This window comes from Zea mays, chromosome 3 (genome assembly GCF_902167145.1).
Source record: "Zea mays cultivar B73 chromosome 3, Zm-B73-REFERENCE-NAM-5.0, whole genome shotgun sequence".
Classification (NCBI taxonomy): domain Eukaryota; kingdom Viridiplantae; phylum Streptophyta; class Magnoliopsida; order Poales; family Poaceae; genus Zea; species Zea mays.
In genome coordinates this window covers 8,825,057-8,840,421 of record NC_050098.1, presented here as the reverse complement: position 1 = coordinate 8,840,421, position 15,365 = coordinate 8,825,057, and the positions used below count along the sequence as shown (strand labels likewise).

At 49.1% G+C, this 15,365-nt stretch overlaps 1 protein-coding gene across 1 annotated transcript; it reads left to right on the top strand.

The window, feature by feature from the left end:
- Window positions 1–9,404: 9,404 nt before the first annotated feature.
- LOC100191258 (Polynucleotide 5'-hydroxyl-kinase NOL9) lies at window positions 9,405–13,523 on the top strand. The gene is made up of 9 exons (NM_001136692.1): window positions 9,405–9,597; window positions 9,703–9,800; window positions 9,928–9,961; window positions 10,239–10,390; window positions 10,479–10,659; window positions 10,914–11,094; window positions 11,813–11,918; window positions 12,752–12,879; window positions 13,218–13,523. The coding sequence occupies exons 3-9, from the start codon at window positions 9,933–9,935 to the stop codon at window positions 13,293–13,295; spliced, it is 855 nt and encodes a 284-aa protein (NP_001130164.1). The 5' UTR covers window positions 9,405–9,597; window positions 9,703–9,800; window positions 9,928–9,932; the 3' UTR covers window positions 13,296–13,523.
- The last annotated feature ends 1,842 nt before the right edge of the window (window positions 13,524–15,365 follow it).

The window sequence follows — 15,365 nt, the reverse complement described above, 5'->3', positions numbered from 1 at the left end:
GAGGAAAGACAGGGTTTCACACCCAGCAGTGGAATCCACGATTTGATCGATGCGAGGCAGAGGGTAGGGAACCTTCGGACATGCTTTGTTCAGACCAGTGTAGTCTACACACATCCGCCATTTCCCCCCTTTCTTTCTCACAAGCACAGGGTTGGCAAGCCATTCGGGATGGAATACCTCTTTGATGAACCCTGCCACCATTAGCTTGTGGATCTCCTCGCCTATGGCTCTGCGCTTCTCCTCGTCGAATCGGCGCAGAGGCTGCTTGACGGGTCGGGCTCCGGCTCGGATGTCCAGCGAGTGCTCGGCGACATCCCTTGGTATGCTGGGCATGTCCGAGGGACTCCACGCGAAGACGTCCGCGTTCGCGCGGAGAAAGTCGACGAGCACTGCTTCCTATTTGGGATCGAGCTGGGAGCCGATCCGGACTTGCTTGGAGGCGTCATTGCTGGGGTCGAGGGGTACGGACTTAACCGTCTCCGCTGGCTCGAAGTTGCCGGCATGATGCTTCACGTCTGGCACCTCCTTAGAGAGGCTCTCCAGGTCGGCGATGAGGGCCTCGGACTCGGCGAGGGCCTCGGCGTACTCCACGCACTCCACGTCGCATTCGAACGCGTGTTTGTACGTGGGGCCAACGGTGATGACCCCGTTGGGGCCGACATCTTGAGCTTCAGGTAGGTGTAGTTGGGGACGGCCATGAACTTCGCGTAGCATGGCCTCCCCAGTACCGCGTGGTAGGTTCCTCGGAACCCGACCACCTCGAACGTCAGGGTCTCCCTTCGGAAGTTGGAGGGCGTTCCGAAGCAGACGGGAAGGTCGAGTTGTCCGAGGGGTTGGACGCGCTTCCCGGGAATGATCCCATGGAAGGGCGCAGCGCCTGCCCGGACGGAGGACAGATCGACGCGCAGGAGTCCGAGGGTCTCGGCGTAGATGATGTTGAGGCTACTGCCTCCGTCCATGAGGACCTTGGTGAGCCTGACGTCGCCGATGACGGGGTCGACGACGAGCGGGTATTTCCCCGGGCTCGGCACATGGTCGGGGTGGTCAGCTCGGTCGAAGGTGATGGGCTTGTCGGACTAGTCTAGGTAGACTGGCGCCGCCACCTTCACCGAACAGACCTCCCGGCGCTCTTGCTTGTGGTGCCGAGCCGAGGCGTTCGCCGCTTGCCCACCGTAGATCATAAAGCAGTCGCGGACCTCGGGGAACTCTCCTGCCTGGTGATATTCCTTCTTGTCGTCGTCGTGGGCCCTGCCACCCTCCGCGGGTGGCCCGGCCCTGTGGAAGTGGCGCCGAAGCATGACACACTCTTCAAGGGTGTGCTTGACGGGCCCCTAGTGATAGGGGCACGGCTCCTTGAGCATCTTGTCGAAGAGGTTGGCACCTCCGGGGGGTTTCCGAGGGTTCTTGTACTCGGTGGCGGCGACAAGGTCCGCGTCGGCGGCGTCGCGTTTCGCTTGCGACTTCTTCTTTCCCTTCTTCTTGGTGCCGCGCTGAGTTGACACCTCGGGGGCATCTTCCGATGGGCGGCCCTGGGGCTGCTTGTCCTTTCGGAAGATAGCCTCGACCGCCTCCTGGCCGGAGGCGAACTTGGTGGCGATGTCCATCAGCTCGCTCGCCCTGGTGGGGGTCTTGCGACCCAGCTTGCTCACCAGGTCGCGGCAGGTGGTGCCAGCGAGGAACGCGCCGATGACATCCGAGTCGGTGATGTTGGGCAGCTCGGTGCGCTGCTTCGAGAATCACCGGATGTAGTCTCGGAGAGACTCTCCCGGCTGTTGTCGGCAGCTTCGAAGGTCCCAGGAATTCCCAGGGCGCACGTACGTGCCCTAGAAATTTCCGGCAAAAGCTTGGACCAGGTTGTCCCAGTTGGAGATCTGCCCCGGAGGCAGGTGCTCCAACCAGACGCGAGCGGTGTCGGAGAGGAACAGGGGGAGGTTGCGGATGATAAGGTTGTCATCGTCCGTTCCACCTAGTTGGCAGGCCAGGCGGTAGTCCGCGAGCCACAGTTCCGGTCTCGTCTCCCCCGAGTACTTCATGATAGTAGTCGGGGGTCGGAACCGGGTCGGGAACGGCGCTCGTCGTATGGCCCGGGTGAAGGCCTGCGGACCGGGTGGTTCGGGCGAGGGACTTCGATCCTCCCCGCTGTCGTAGCGTCCCCCACGCCTGGGGTGGTAGCCTCGGCGCACCCTCTCGTCGAGGTGGGCTCGGCGGTTGCGGTGATGGTGCTCGTTGCCGAGGCGACCTGGGGCCGCAGGCGCGGTGTTGCGCGTGCGCCCGGTGTAGACCGAGGCTTCCCGCATGAATCGGGAAGTCGCGACATGATGCTTCGAGGGGTACCCCTGCCTTCGGGAGGCGGAGCTCTCGGCCCGTCGGACCGCGGCGCCTTCCAGGAGATTCTTGAGCTCTCCCTGGATTCGCCGCCCCTCGGTGGTTGATGGCTCCGGCATCGCGCGGAGGAGCATTGCTGCTGCAGCCAGGTTCTGGCCGACCCCACTGGATGCGGGTGGCGGCCTGACCCTGACGTCGTCGGCGATGCGGTGCTGGAAGCCCTGGGGTAGATGACGTATTTCTCCGGCCGGAGGTTGGCCCGCCCATGCCTGCCCGACGTCCCGGCGGATTGGCTCAAGCGCTCCTGCTCCCTCGTCGAGCCTGGCCTGCACCCCGCGGATTTGCTCGAGCTATGGGTCATGGCCCCCCGCCTGAACGGGGACCACAGCTAGCTCCCGTGGGATGTCAACGCGAGGCACCGGCCTAGGGAGATCACCGTCCTCCGGCATGCCGAGATGGTTGCCTTCGGAGGGACCCCCTAGATCGACGTGGAAACATTCGCGGCTTGGGCCGCAGTCCTCGCCGCCGAGGCTACGGCTACCGTCGGAACAGTCGGAAAGGCAGTAGTCGCATGCGGTCATGAAGTCCCGCACGTCACTGGGGTTGCCAAGTCCAGAGAAATCCCAACAGAAGCTGGGCTCATCGTCTTCCTCAGACCCAGAGGGCCCGTAGGTCGAGACGTCCGTCAGCCGGTCCCAAGGTGACCGCATACGAAACCCCAGAGGGTTTGGGCTCGCCTCTACGAGAGCGCCCGCCAAAGCGAAGCCGCTAGGCGGGTTGAGGCTGAATCCAAATGACGTGGGATGGGAATCGGTCGGTACCTCTTGGTCGACGGGCGGTGATGAAGTCACGTCGGGGACTGACTGCACCGTCGTCTCAGGTACGAGGGTGACGTCCAGCAAGCCTTTCGCGAGCGTGCTGGCATCGTCCGCTTGCTCGGGATTGGCGTGTCGCGGGGAGACGGCGCTCGTCTTCGTCTCAAGCGCGAGGTCGATGCCCGGTGCGCCCCCCGTTGGGGTGCCGGTGCCGTCGACTCGCTCGACAGCCGACGAGGCGCTGCCTCTTGCTTGGCCTTGGTTGCCCCGCCTTCCCCTCCGTCGGCGGGGAAGAGGGCGGGATGAGCTCGAAGGTTGTTCTTCCTCCACGCGGGGAAGACGTCGTCGATTCCGCCGCTGGCGGATGGACTGTCGGCCGCCATTGCCGTCGTCGCCCGGCGGTGGAATGAGTATCATGTCGTAGCTGCCGTCGAGGGACACGAACTCAAGACTCCCGAAACGGAGCACCGTCCCGGGTTGGAGAGGTTGCTGGAGACTGCCCATCTGGAGCTTGACGGGAAGCTGTTCGGCAACACGCAGTAGGCCCCTACCTGGCGCGCCAACTATCGGCGTTTCGAGACCGGGGGGTCCCTAAGCCGACGAGTGAATGTCGCCGCGTGCCCCAGCCCAGATGGGTCGACGCGAGGCCGAGCGCGAAGGGGGGAAGTGAGGTGGCCGGAGACCGGCGTGAGAGAGGTGGGAATCCCGCGGCCTTCGTGTTCGTCCCGCGCCCAGGTCGGGTGCGCTTGCAGTAGGGGGTTACAAGCGTCCACGCGGGAGAGGGAGCGAGCGGCTTCAAGCGAGCGCCTGTCTCGTCCTCGTCCCCGCGCGGCCAACCCTCCTCTAAGAGGGCCCTGGTCCTTCCTTTTATAGGCGTAAGGAGAGGATCCAGGTGTACAATGGGGGGTATAGCAGAGTGCTATGTGTCTAGCGGAGGAGAGCTAGCGCCCTAAGTACATGCCGTTGTGGCAGCCGAAGAGATTTTGGCACCCAGCTGGTGTGATGTCGTGGCCGTCGGAGGAGCGATGGAGCCTGGCGGAGGGACAGCTGTCGGAGCTGTTGAGTCCTTGCTGACGTCCTCTTGCTTCTGTAAGGGGGCGGAGAGCCGCCGTCGTCACAGAGTATGCGGGGCGCCATCATTGCCTATCTGGCGGAGCGAGCCAGATGGGACGCCGGTCTTGTCCCCCGTGGCCCGAGTCAGCTCGGGGTAGGGTGATGATGGCGCCTCCTGTCGACGTGGCTGGTGTGCGCCCTAGGTTGGGCGATGTGGAAGCTCCTCCGAAGCCGAGGTCGAGTCTGTCTCCTGTGGCCAAGGTCGAGTCCGAGCCCCTGGGTCGGGCGAGGCGGAGACCGTCGGCTGAGGCCAGGGCGGAGTCCGAGCCCTGGGGTCGGGCGGAGCGGAGTTCGTCGTCTTCTGGGGCTGAGCCCGAGTCCGAGCCCTGGGTCGGGCGGAACGGAGTTCGTCGTCTTCTGGGGCTTAGCCCGAGTCCGAGCCCTGGGTCGGGCGGAGCGGAGTTCGCCGTCTTCCGGGGCTTGGCCCGAGTCCGAGCCCTGGGTCGGGCGAAGCGGAGCTTCCCATGGTGCCTGCGGCCGGGCCTGACTGCCTGTCAGCCTCACTCTTTCAAGTGGCACCGCAGTCGGAGCGGCGCAGGCGGCGCTGTCTTTCTGTCAGGCCGGTCAGTGGAGCGGCGAAGTGACGGCGGTCACTTCGGCTCTGTCGGCTGGGGGGCGCGTCAGGATAAAGGTGTAAGGCTACCTTTGCATTAAATGCTCCTGTGATTTGGTCGGTCGGTGCAGCGATTTGGTCAGGGTTGCTTCTTGGCGAAGACAGGGCCTCGGGCGAGCCGGAAATGTGTTCGCCGCTGGAGGGGGGCCTCGGGCGAGATGGAAATCCTCCGGGGTCGGCTGCCCTTGTCCGAGGCTAGGCTTGGGCGAGGCGTGATCGCGTCCTTCGAATGGACCGATCCCTGACTTAATCGCACCCATCAGGCCTTTGCAGCTTTATGCTGATGGGAGTTACTAGCTGAGAATTAGGAGCCTTGAGGGTACCCCTAATTATGGTCCCCGACAAATGTAAACATAGAAAGGGCATGGTTGGTGAATGAAGAAATATATCTTCATGGTGCACTTATTTAGTATCGTACACTATCTATTTAGTTGAGGAGAAAATTTGACACAAGAAACTCTTTTAGCAAACTGTTGAAGCCTTGGAGGACACTTTTTTTTCTTGGCTTTTCACTAAAAAAATCAATTGAATTATTATACATAATTCCTGGAGATGCTTCGAGCTAGCCAGACTAACTATCATCAAGACCTCAACATGCATGCAAGGTTAGCATCGCCTGGCTAGGCTAGCTCCACAATCAAGCATGTCGTTTATGAGTGACAAACTCAACTAGACAGTAAGACAGAAAAACGCGGTTAATTTACGTTAGAACTTAGACCTGTATGAACATGCTTCTCTCATCCTTCTGCGGAGATCAGTCAACCATTAAAAAAATACAAACACGTCGTCACCTACTCACCTCTACCTAAATTCAAGCGCTTTCAATTGCTCTATGAATTGGTCAGAACTAAGAAGTATCTGCCGTAGAAAACTGGAAACGGAGGCAGGAAAACACGCGCTTGCATGGCTACAACGGCGGGACGCGACGCTGCTCTGCACTTTCCGAAATTTCTCCGGCCTGTTCAGGGATTCCGGCGGCCTACTGGCTGCTGCGGTGCTGCCTATATAAAAGATAGGGTGGGCGTCCTGTAGAGCTCACAGTGCAGTGCATGCAACAAAGAAACACCTGCGAACGCAATACACACACGGTCGTCGATCCACGTCACCCGCAGCTGCAGCAAGCAGCTGGACCTCGCTCTCTGAAGATCCCCTCGCCCGCCGTGCATGGTTACGAGACACCGGTAATGGCGCCGGCGCCGGCGCCGCAGCATGGGCCGGGGCAGATGGAGGGCCAGGGTCGTCGGGTCTGGCGCGTCGGCAGGGTGCCGTGCGCCGTGGTCGCCCGGCTGCTCCTCTTCCTCGGCGTGACCGTCGGCTTTGCGTTCGCCATCTACCGCGCGTGCCACAACCACAACAAGCGCGACCTTGTGTTCGCCATCGTCACCTACTTCCTCGTCGTCGTGTTCGCGTGCTGCTTCGCCAAGCTCCAGCAGCTGCGGCGCGACCCGGCCGCCACGGAGGCCCAGATGCGGCGTGTCAGGATCGCCGCCTGGGTCGTCTCGACGGCGCTCGGCATCGCGGCCACGCTGCGCGTCGCCGACGCGGTGCACGGGCTGGCGCTGAAGCTGGTTGTGTGGGCTGTCTCCATCGTGCTCCACGGGCTCGGGTTCTACTTCCTTTTCCTCCGCAAAGGCGCCAACACCGCGCTCGCCAACCCGAGTCGGCTTTGCCCGGCCGGGTGTCCCCGGAGGAGAAGGTCTAGTGAATCCAATGTCCGCGGGTATCGGTGTATGTATTGCAATTGCAACACCATAGATTAGGCAAATATCGTCATTCTTTTTTTTTCCATTCGAACTGTCTGCTATCGTGAAACAAACAATAGTAATGAATAAATTGTATTGTTTCTTTCATCCGTCGTTTGTCAATATTTTATTGGAATTGATATTAGATATACACATATGCATCTCAAACATAAACATGGTCTTATTATTATAGCCTAGAAGTATAATCACAAATTTGAAACATACATAGTGCGAAAATTTTAGTCTAATAATAATCCGAGTTCTTGAGGAGGTTGAGGACGGCGCAAATCTAAGTCCATACTAAGAAGATGAACTCTCCCCGCTTCACGCATTCGCTGGACCCTGATATGGACCTGCTTAATTGCTACTCTCTCTGTTTCTTTGTAGTTGTCACTGGATAGTTAAATTTTGCACTATCCAGCGACAACTAAAACGAAACGGAGGGATTACCTACTTTGTTGATGTCGGTTTTCTCTCCCAAAGACAAGCCAACATATCGGGTGGAGCAAGCGTTATACGGTCGTGGCAGTAGACAATATGCTAGCCTTCCTCTGGTTCAACGGTGTGCCACACCCTGACGCCTCTAAGTTCATATTATCATATGCATCGACATTGCCTGCTTATGATATGACGGATGCCCGATAGATCATAACCTCACGACGCCCTCTACGCTGAGTTGGCGAGGACGAGATATGGTGATCTCGTTGCCCTCCATGACCACCATACAGTGGAGCAGAGTAACGACTGACTCGTACTGCTTAGGTACCAGATGTTAGCTGAAACTCTTTAATGATAATTGAAGCTCCAACAAAGATGATCCGATCACCATAAACTTTTAAGAATTTGATAAATATTCTGTTTTTTTGGTGCTGTATGTACAACCACAACACATTTTTCCTTATTTTAGTCATTTGTTTATACAAGTATGGATCCTAACACAGAAAAGGAGAAACACAAATAAGGACGGATTTGGAGAGAATGTTGTCCAAGTCGAGGCCAACGTTATCTATATATATTATAAAAAAGAAAAAGAACCGGAATTTAAAATCAACGAAAAGATCTCTAGCCGAGTTGGTTAGGTGGTCTAAGTAGCACTCCTCAGGTCCTAGGTTTGACTCACTGTGAGAGCGAATTTTAGACTGTGATTAAAAAAATCGGTCGTTTTTCACATGGGCTACGATGACTCTTTGTATGGGTGAGGCATGGGTTCAGAGGTTTTCTCGACCTACCTGAGAAAACCTTCTTAATATAATGCTTGGGGTTGTCTTACCAGGTTTACAGTTCAGAAAAGAAAAAATTTCGGCCCCAACGGAAAACAGGAAATTTCGGGAATTCTAGATCAAAATCAAATAGATTTATTTTTTTAAACAAAAAATGATATAATTTATAATAACAAATGCCAAATTTGGAAATATATAATTTTCGGACATCACCGAAATCAAGGAAATTTCAGAAATTTCCGTCCGAAATTGTAAACCCTAGTTTCAGAATTTAAAATCACATCTAGCTCACATCATCTCTGCGTTATAGTTCCAGCCTCTCTCTCTCGAGCTGTTGCTGCACTGAACATATTGCATGTACTCCGTCCGTTATAGTATTAGATGTCATTCTGTCTGAATAGTATAATAAAAGATGTCATTCTAGATATAAAAGTAGTATTGTCCAATTTTACTCCTAGCTTCTGCATGCATGGCTCGCTACCCGCATACTAAAGAGGATGTTGGACTCCTATTTAATATGGGTATGACTGGAAATTTAACCCTCTATTACTCATTCCTTGATATCCAAAATGTCGTCTAAAACGACATCTAACTCAGTAACTCTGCATCGAAAGGAGTATCCATCAATCTGCTTCTCAGACTCTCTCCAGCAAGGTGCGCTATATGCTCCTCTACTCTATATTTAGCGCACGGTGATCAACTTTTTCTCTCCAACAACGTGCGCTAAAGGGTCTGATAAAATAGAGGACGTCCTCAACCACCTCCAAATGCAGCGGCTCCTCTATTCGTGTCTCTCTACTTCAGGTCCGCTAGAAATGTACAACAACATGCAATAGAATAAGTATTGTAGCTGAATTAATGAAGAATAAGTAGCAGCAAGCAATACTATTAGGTGTCTGCTCAAATATGTATAGTAATTTTTTAAGATTTGCCAAGGAAACTTTGTAATAAAAAGGTATACTATTTTAGGTGAAGAAAAAAATTAATATACATCGTATTTTAATACGAGATATACAAATGATATTTTTCTGTGCGTGTCCAATGCGGAAAAAAGAATGTAGAAAATAAAGTCTGGTAACACTATTTATATAGAGGATGAAATTTAGAGGACGTTGCTGGAGTAGAAAAAGATATAGAGGACGAAATATTTTAGAGAGTGTTGTAAAGGACACAAAATATTTCTTTAGAGGATGAAATTTAGAGGACGTTGCTGGAGACAACCTCATCACCTTACTTGGAGAGTACGAATTAGTGTTGAACCGGTCCTTTATGTGTAACATTTTATTTTTGTTTTTTTCGAACCTTTCCGTATGCATGGATGTATATCGTCGGGCTATATGCATCCCATGACACTAGTATAGTAACGTAGGGCCTTTTCAGGCCCAAGGGTTAATGGGCCGTACAAAAGAGGAAGGGCCCAAGTAGCAAGCCCTGACGCCATCCGATCCTGATCTGAACGGACCAGATTGCTGCCGGAGGAAGCAGGAGTGATGAACTTGGGCTCGCGCCGCTCCGCGCTCTGCCCTCTGCGAACCACGACGAGGTCTTCCTGACATGGCCGGCGCCCGCGGCCGCGCGACGCCGACGCGAACACCTCCGCGGTCGTCTTCCCCGGCGCCCCGCACCGAGGCGGTAGTCCCGCCGGACTGGGACTCCGCTGTATCGACCGTCTCCTCCCACCCCTCGCCCCCGGTGGTCGTCGTGTGCGGGCCCAAGAACAGCGGCAAGTCCACCTTCTCCCGCGTCCTCCTCAACGCGCTGCTCCCCAGGCAAGCCACCACCACAGAGCCAAGCCCCTCTGACCCTGACGAGCGACGACTCTGTTGGCGATGCTGGTGGTCCTCATAAACTGATAGTGTCGTGGTGCTTTGCAGGCATGGTAAGGTTGCTTATCTGGACACCGACGTGGGGCAGCCAGAGTTCGGGCCGCCGGGATGCCTCTCGTTCAATGTCCTCGACGAAGCTATTGCAGGTTAGTACATACGCTTGTGCTGGTTGGGCGTCAGTGCTGGTGTTTTTTCGTTTCAAATGCGGCAGTAGTCTTTTGTTCATTCGTCACTAACAAGTAACAAGATGATTTTTTGGGGGCTTCTGTGCAGATTTGATGAACCCAAGCCTACGGGAAGCTGAAAGGTGTAAAATCTCTCCTCTCATTTGTTATTTGCATACTGAAGTTCTGATTGTAGTGTGGTTATTTCACTTTGTTTCTCCACTTTAGGAATTTATGCACAATTTTATTGTGGAATTTCTTTGTTTGTTTACTGAAACAGTTGCAGACTCGCGTCAGTCAGTGTGTTAGCGATCATGTAACTTTTTAATTTTTGCTGGAGCAGATGTTTTGTTTAATATTTGCAACCTTTTATGTCATCCCTGCTTGGCTTTCACTAGTGCCATTTACAAATTCAATCAGGTGCTACTTCTTTGGTGACATTTCATCGAAAAGAGATCCAGAAGCATATCTGAATTGTCTATTCCATTCGTATGACTACTTTGTTGGAAAATATCGATGCGATGAGAATGAAATGCTGCCACTAATTGTCAATACACCTGGATGGGTAAAAGGTATTTGTTAGTCATTGCAGAGTTGATTTATCTTACCACATGCCTGTTTCACTGAAAATATTATGCGTTTTTTCTTTATTTAATGCAGGTGCTGGCTTTGATATGCTCGTAGAGATGCTAAGGTATATCTGCCCCACAATAGTTGTTCAGATACGCATCACAATCAAGAACAAAAATCTCCCTGATGGAGGGTTTTGGTTAGATGGTGGGCAAACAGGACCTATGATGATTAACATCGATGCTGCATTTCATGATGCCTCAAATAGATCGTAAGTAACTTATTTAGTTAGAAATTCAATAGTTATCATCCTCGTACTTGGAAATATATATATGCAATCTCATACCTAAGAACATGAAGCCATTTTTATCTCTGTTTATACTCAGACCTGTATCTGCACCATTCGTAGATAGTTGCATTTGGGAAGTTGAAGTTTACATGTTCTCTAGGTTTCTTTTGGGGAAAAGAAGTGCTAACAGGAGCTTCTAACGAAACAAACTCTGACATCATCTTCCTATTGGCAAGGTTGTTAATTCAGAAAGATTCATGTGGAATGCGTGAACGCCGACTTGTAGAGTACTTGAAACAATGTTTTCCAAGCAACATCTCTCTTTCAACTAATAAGGAGCTTGCTTATGCCCTAGCTTCACTTCCACCTTATCAAGTACCATTTTCAGATGTTGCAATTGTGCATCTTCATTGTAAGGTCAGTTGTCTTTCCCATTGCTTCTATATTTGCTATCCACATTTTTCAGAATTCAGATTTCGAATGAAACGACGTGTTTAGTCTCCTGCCTTCCATTCCTATGATGAAATGCCAAGGATTAACGCACCTGAAGCTGAAAATTATGTGGACAATTCTTATAAATCATTTTCTACATAGAAACCAAGTTTCAAACAAATGATTATAGACAGGTGCAAATTTATAACATAGCATTCCTTATATAGCATTCTAAACATGCAGCTACATATGCTCTTGCCATAAGTTTTATTTATTACCAATTAGTGATTGACAAAGATTAGATGTGCAGCCTTTGGTATGATATAATCAGCATCATGGATAGCATGCTCAAATTTCCATGAGATTGTATAGTACTACCTCCGTTCACAAATATATGACACCGTTGATTTTTTTCGAAAACTTTGACCAATCGTCTTATTCAAAATATTTTATTCAAAAACTTAAAATTTTAAGTCAAGCACAAACTACCTTACAAACTACCTTAAGTGATAAAACAAATCACAAAATAAATGATAACTCATTATTTTTTTGAATAAGACGAGTGGTCAAAGTTTTTTTTAAAAGTCAATGGTGTCATATATTTATGAACGGAGGGAGTAATCAGAAAATGTGGTTGCAGTTTGGCTTGTATTTCAACAGTTAGTGAAAATCCTGAACATAAACATGGTTACTCTTTGCCCAGGTACCTGCTGGTGAGATATGGCATAGTCTGAATGCAACCATAGTTGGTTTGGCAGTTTCCAATGCATCTGAGGGAACCAGATCAATCCCTTACTGTGTTGGGCTTGGTAATATTTCTGTTGACTGCCTTTTTTTTTGGTTATTAGTTTCAATGTTGCCTACCCCAACTTGTTCGGGACTAAAAGGCTTTGTTGTTGTATTAGTTCACTGTGAAAGCATCCTGCATCTGGTTAGCAGTAAGTTCATTTTGGAGTTGGACCCATAAGGGCTAGTTTGAGAGCAAGAGAATTGGAGGGGATCAAGGCTGATTTGGTCACCAGGGAATTCGAGGGGATCCATGAGGGATTTCCTCCCCATGGATCCTCTCCAATTCCATGGTCACGGTGGGGGGGGGGCTAAAATTCCCTTCATACCCCCTCAATTCCTTTGCTCCCAAACTAGCCCTAAGTGTTATGTAATTTTCAGCTGGAGCAAGTTCATCTTGATAGAGCATGCATGTCTGTGAATAAAGGCCCTGTTTATTTACCCTCTAGATTACATAATCCAGTTTAAATAAATTAAGAGGCATACAAACAATGCAAATTATTGGAGCGGATTATATAATCTAGGTACCTAGATTATGATAATCCATAAACAGGTCATTAGGTGCTTATTTTAAATTATTGTTAGGATTTTTACCCACTAATAATTTGTGTAAACAAACATCTAATAATTTGTATAAACAAACATCTCTAATAGGATTATATAAACTGGATTATATAATCCAGGTTATATAATCTATATAAAATAAGCTGGATTATGTAATCCTGCAAGGAAACAAACATGTCCAAAGTCTGGTTTATTCAGAATAATGTGGGTTCAGCAGCCCATAATGCATCCTCTGATATCTGTGTTGAGCTGTGTGCGCAAATACTAACGATGATGTTATGTACTTGGGCAGGCATCATAAGGGGCGTCGATATTCAAAAAGGCCTGTTATATTTAATAACTCCTGTTCCTCTCCAGCGCCTGCAATGCGTTGATCTTTTGCAACAGGGTCTCATTGAGATACCTACTGCTCTTTTGCAGGTAACAACATGCCCCCCCCCCCCCCCTTTTTTTTGGTTATTAGCTTCACCACCTAATAGGCTTGGATTTCTCCAGAAAGGCAGAACGAGATTCTGTCAAGGAGACCAGTAACTAATGCATGTTATAATGATCACATATTCTATAGTGTTTAGGTAATGGATGGCCTGCATGTGTTTTGAGAGACATTGCTTACGAAGGAAGCTGTAATCATAAGACTTGTTTGAAACGTTAGGAGGCTTCTCAAGCGATAAAATTACTGTTTCTCATAGCTGTAGACGAAAGACATGAGACTCGTTTTAGACGCAAAGCTTTCAGATTTCGTCCCCCTTCCAATGCAGGTCCGCGGATGTGTGTCCCCCTACATGTCGACGAATGTGCTTCACAAGATATCAGAAAGGGATTTGTATGCTGGGTGATGTTGGCGCAGGCAGTGTCGGAGATAGACCTGTGTTTGCTGGTTTCTGACCCGGAGAGCATGAACCGGACTGTAGTTTCAGGCTGCCAGCGGTTGCCTCCAGCTCCTAAGATTAGATATGTAACCTGTGCTGTGCAACTCCTCTGTCAAATTAGTAGTCACGGAGATCTGAATGCAACTTCCTGGATTCATTGAATTGAAATACTATAATTCTGTGGCAAGTTACTCCCTTTGCTTTTGCCTTTGAATTGATTAGTATAGAGAAAGATATTGATTAATTGGTATCTTGGTATTATTTAAAGAAAGAGTGGTATATCTTAGACCCCTCATCTTACCAATGATGTTGTTTAGGTCCACCTCCTTAGAAATGATATATAGTGAAATGTCCCTAGTATACATTAGAACAACTATATCTTCTATAGTACAATATGATATGGTAACTTTGGATATCGTAACCAGAAATAATGAGTTGTGAATAGGCTGGTCGATAGATAAACGGAGTAAGTGCGATAACAATTAATAATTGGGCTTACCGACCGAATTAGACAAATAATTGGCAAAGACGTGGGTATAAGATTTATTTGGGTGTTTTTATGATTTAATGGTGTTATTTTGTAGTGATAGGTGACGTGGAAATTTAGGTTCAATTGAATCAGTTTTTTTAATGTAATTACAAAGGTATGTATGTACTATACTTATATGAGTATCTGCGTGTATATTGTAATTTAAAAAAACAATAATTTTTTATATCTTGGTACACCACTGTTTGTTATTGGGCATCCCATGTATTGTACACATACCGCATGATTGGTTGGTTGCACAACCAGCACATGGCTCTGCGAGTCTGTCCCTCCACAAACATAGTTTTTCTCTGTTAGCGTGTGTGCAACCGAAATTTTTTAATTTAGCCTATACTGCATCCACACAGACAGGCGCCACCGTTCACATACAGGCTTCCAATCAAACGTTGGGGAGCAGTTAACGCACGCGTAGAGGCTGATTTTCGAGGAGCATGCAACCAATCGTGCGGATAGTAATGAGATATCATGACTGGGTTTCCTCAACAGCATATATGAAAGTTGTCGTAAAACCACAAGTCACAATCATAATCACCACTAATTTATAACCCCACCTAACAGGGTGTATTGTTGTAGAGACTAAAGTTTAGCCCATGTCATATCGAATATTTAAATAAATTCTTATTACGACTATTAAACATAGTCTAATTATAAATCTAATCACATAGCTAAAGATTAAATAATGAGACAAAATTTTCAAGCCTAATTAATCCATGATTAGCAAATTTTTACTGTAGCATCACATGGGCGCATGAACTAATTAGACTTAATAAGTTTGTCTTGTCGTTTAGTCTCCATCTATGTAATTAGTTTTGTAATTCGACTATATTTAATGGTTCTAACTAGCATCTAAACATCCAATAAGACAATGACTAAATTTTAGCATCGGGGAACAAAACGCCCCCTAAGGTCTTCTTTGGGTCTTTATGCACCATTCTCATTTTATATTTATGCATCTCCATCTAAATTATATATCAAACTACTTCAAAAACATAAATTAATAAAAAGTTATATGTTTCTGAACAAGCCCTTAACAAACTAAAGACATCAAAACACACACATATTGACAATCATAGCTTCTATGAATTCATACCCCCCCTAAACAAACTCACAACCACCACATATCATCACATGAACCATATGACCCCCTACAAGACAAGATTACTTTTGACAACATATAACTATTCTTCAACAGGAGAATAGTTGTCCCTCTCTTTACATGAGAGGTGTGTGACCAGACGGAGAATAGTAGTAAGGCTGCCTCCAGTAGGTCGTGTATATGGCCACATGGCCTTGTAAAACACAGTTTTGCACTGTATGTTGCACTTTTCACATAATAAAGTTTGAAATAATAGATGAGATGGGAGATAGGATGAGCAAGTTCATGGAGAAAGTAATTATCAATAAGCATAGTAACTGTTGTGCTATTTTAGTCATTTGTCGCTCGATTTCAGTAATTATCAGTAAGCACAGTAATTTGTTAGTGCAAAAAA

What these genes read in the sequence shown, in the direction of transcription:
- LOC100191258 (NM_001136692.1), top strand. Translation starts at nt 9,933, where the DNA reads ATGAACCCAAGCCTACGGGAAGCTGAAAG. An exon ending in TACACCTGGATGGGTAAAAG is followed by an intron (nt 10,391 to 10,478) that starts GTATTTGTTAGT and finishes TATTTAATGCAG; the next exon opens with GTGCTGGCTTTGATATGCTC. An exon ending in CATGATGCCTCAAATAGATC is followed by an intron (nt 10,660 to 10,913) that starts GTAAGTAACTTA and finishes CCTATTGGCAAG; the next exon opens with GTTGTTAATTCAGAAAGATT.